This window comes from Limulus polyphemus, unplaced genomic scaffold (genome assembly GCF_000517525.1).
Source record: "Limulus polyphemus unplaced genomic scaffold, Limulus_polyphemus-2.1.2 Scaffold3952, whole genome shotgun sequence".
Lineage (NCBI taxonomy): Eukaryota > Metazoa > Arthropoda > Merostomata > Xiphosura > Limulidae > Limulus > Limulus polyphemus.
Window position 1 is genome coordinate 1 of NW_013669562.1, and position 2,416 is coordinate 2,416.

The 2,416-nt window shown below is 34.3% G+C and overlaps 1 protein-coding gene across 1 annotated transcript in view; it reads left to right on the top strand.

Annotated features, from left to right (window-relative positions):
- The first annotated feature begins 764 nt into the window (after positions 1 to 764).
- The window catches only part of LOC106470335 (protein prickle-like), a 63,460-nt gene continuing 61,808 nt past the window's right edge, over positions 765 to 2,416 (top strand). The window contains exon 1 of the mRNA XM_013930886.2: positions 765 to 976. Coding sequence (XP_013786340.2) covers positions 812 to 976 — 165 coding nt within the window. The 5' untranslated portion in view covers positions 765 to 811. The remainder of the gene's footprint in view (positions 977 to 2,416) is intronic.

Consider the following 2,416-nt stretch of genomic DNA (forward strand, 5'->3'; position numbering starts at 1 on the left):
ATATATATATATTAAATATACATGTAGTCTTTTTTTGATAGGTAAGGTATTAGCATTTGGAACAGATTAGCAATGAGTATTGATCGGTTACCAACAGATCAATCATTTTATGGTTATTATCCTTGGATATCTCTAGTTAGTTGATTGTTTTCAATAGAGACTGGTAGCGTAATATAATATACAAGCAATATAAATAATAAAAAAAGAAAATTAGTTAATTCGTGTATCGCACGTTAGAGGGACCCGGATATATCAACAAACAAGCTAATTGGAAAGGGAACAAGTAAAAGTGGCACATTCCACCAAACTCAACATATAGCCTTGACTTCGATCACTCTGCATTTTCTGAACGTATTTTAGCTGTTTTTAGATCGCTTGGATATTATTGAATGGCTTAGGCGTAATATACACGAAGTACAGAGAGGATATACCTCACACTCTCTTTTAAATTAACGGGGATTCTTCCCCCTCACATTTTGAAAGCACTAGTAGTGAGTTACAGTATACGCCAACATTTCTTTATCCCCTCCATTTTCGAAACTAAAGTAACGTCCTAGCCGGATGATGGCGCTTTTCTCAAAAGTTTTTGCTTTCGAACTGATGGCCAAGAAACGATTAACTACATCGATAGCATTAAGGAATACCTCAGTACATTTACAATGTGTCGAAAACTTTGAACAGAAATTTCGTATTCAAATATTTTTTTACTCAAAAGTAAGGTTTAAGAAAACGGTTCTAATTTTTTTCTTTTTCCTTCCACAGAAAGGTTTGTAGGAATTGTAAGTGTCCCAGAGAGGATCATGGTGGCGCAATGACGTCTGCCAGCATGGCGGAAACTGAACGTATCGCCCATAAGATGGCGCTGCCCTTTGGCAGTAATAATGATGCACAACAACGTCATTCTCAATCCGATGACGACAGCGGTTGTGCACTAGAGGAATATACCTGGGTACCCCCAGGTTTAAAACCAGAACAGGTAAGATAGATATTTAGCATTGAAAAATAGTAAAGTTATCAGGAATGTATTAATTCTTAATGTAAAGTTGGGTCTCACTTTCATCAATTGTTGCACGGTTATTTAATCATTTACAGTTTATGTAATGATATTGACTTTCAATAAATTCGAAATATTTTATGTCTTAAATTTAATTAAACTTAGAAAACAGTGATAAAGCCTTTTATTGTGGTGTGAACGCCTTCTTCAAGCTGGCGAAGCACGATCATTAAACTACTTGTGATTAGACATTAGTATTAAGCCTATTTTATTTTTTTAACACTGTATTCTCTAACAAGCCCATTAGGGACTAAATAAAGAGTGCAGTGTTAAAAATATAATAGGCCTAATGCTAATGTATAATGTCATATAGGGCCTTTCGATATTAATATAAATATTTTGGTGTAGGTCAGTGTGGTGTCGTCATTTTGTGGATAGAGATTAAAACAAGAGTTTCATTAAACGTTTAACACATTTTGGATGAACTTTTAATTAAGATGTTATTATCTTGAACATAAGTCATTTCAAACAGAAAAGAGAAGTAATTATATTGAAACGTTTTGTTTGTTTTTTTTGCTCATTAGTTTGCCTAAGTAATTTGTATTTGACAAATATTCGCATGTGATTTTTTTTCTGTTATGTAGCACGTCAGTAGCTACAGAGAGTTAATCGCACTTTTTAATGCGATAAGAGATAATTCCGGTTTCACGTTAATGGATTTTTAAGTTGGAGAGTTAGTTTTCTTAACCTTACGGGTGAGGACATTGCTTCGGACTGGATAAGGATGTTATTTAGGTGACGATGATGCCATGAAGGTTCTGCTGTGTATATTTTCCTTCTTCCGTTGACAACACCGAAAATAACCTTCACTGAAATGTTATGCTCTTTGGCTTTACGTCGTTTACCAATCCCCGTATATGAATACTATTTATTGTAAAGAGTTGTGATATATATAGTCCTACAGGCGTAAGTCTATTCGTGGCTGTATTGCTTTGGAGAATACTCACTAATTCGCCATGTACAGAAAAAAAACAAAAAACAATGTCGCCTGTGTCGCCACGACTCGCGCCTGCGATGACACTTTACTTAAATAGCATATACATGCTTTATAATAAACAATAATTTGATGAAACAGTTCACAGTTTCCATGAAATCAACATCTGTTGTTATGAGATAATCCAAGAAACTTTAATCACGGTCATCTTATTCTACCACGTACCTCGAAAGTCCCTCGATGATTTTTGTGCCTTTTGGTCTATAAATGTATTTTGTGTTTTTGTATTTACGGCAAAGCTATTAGAGGTGTGTATTTCATCATAGTAGTCGATACGATACGTGTCTAGATACAGAAGTTTTACCAAAGTTTGACAGTCTTGTCTGTAATTTATTATCTATACTACTAACATTGTCTTATTTAAGTAC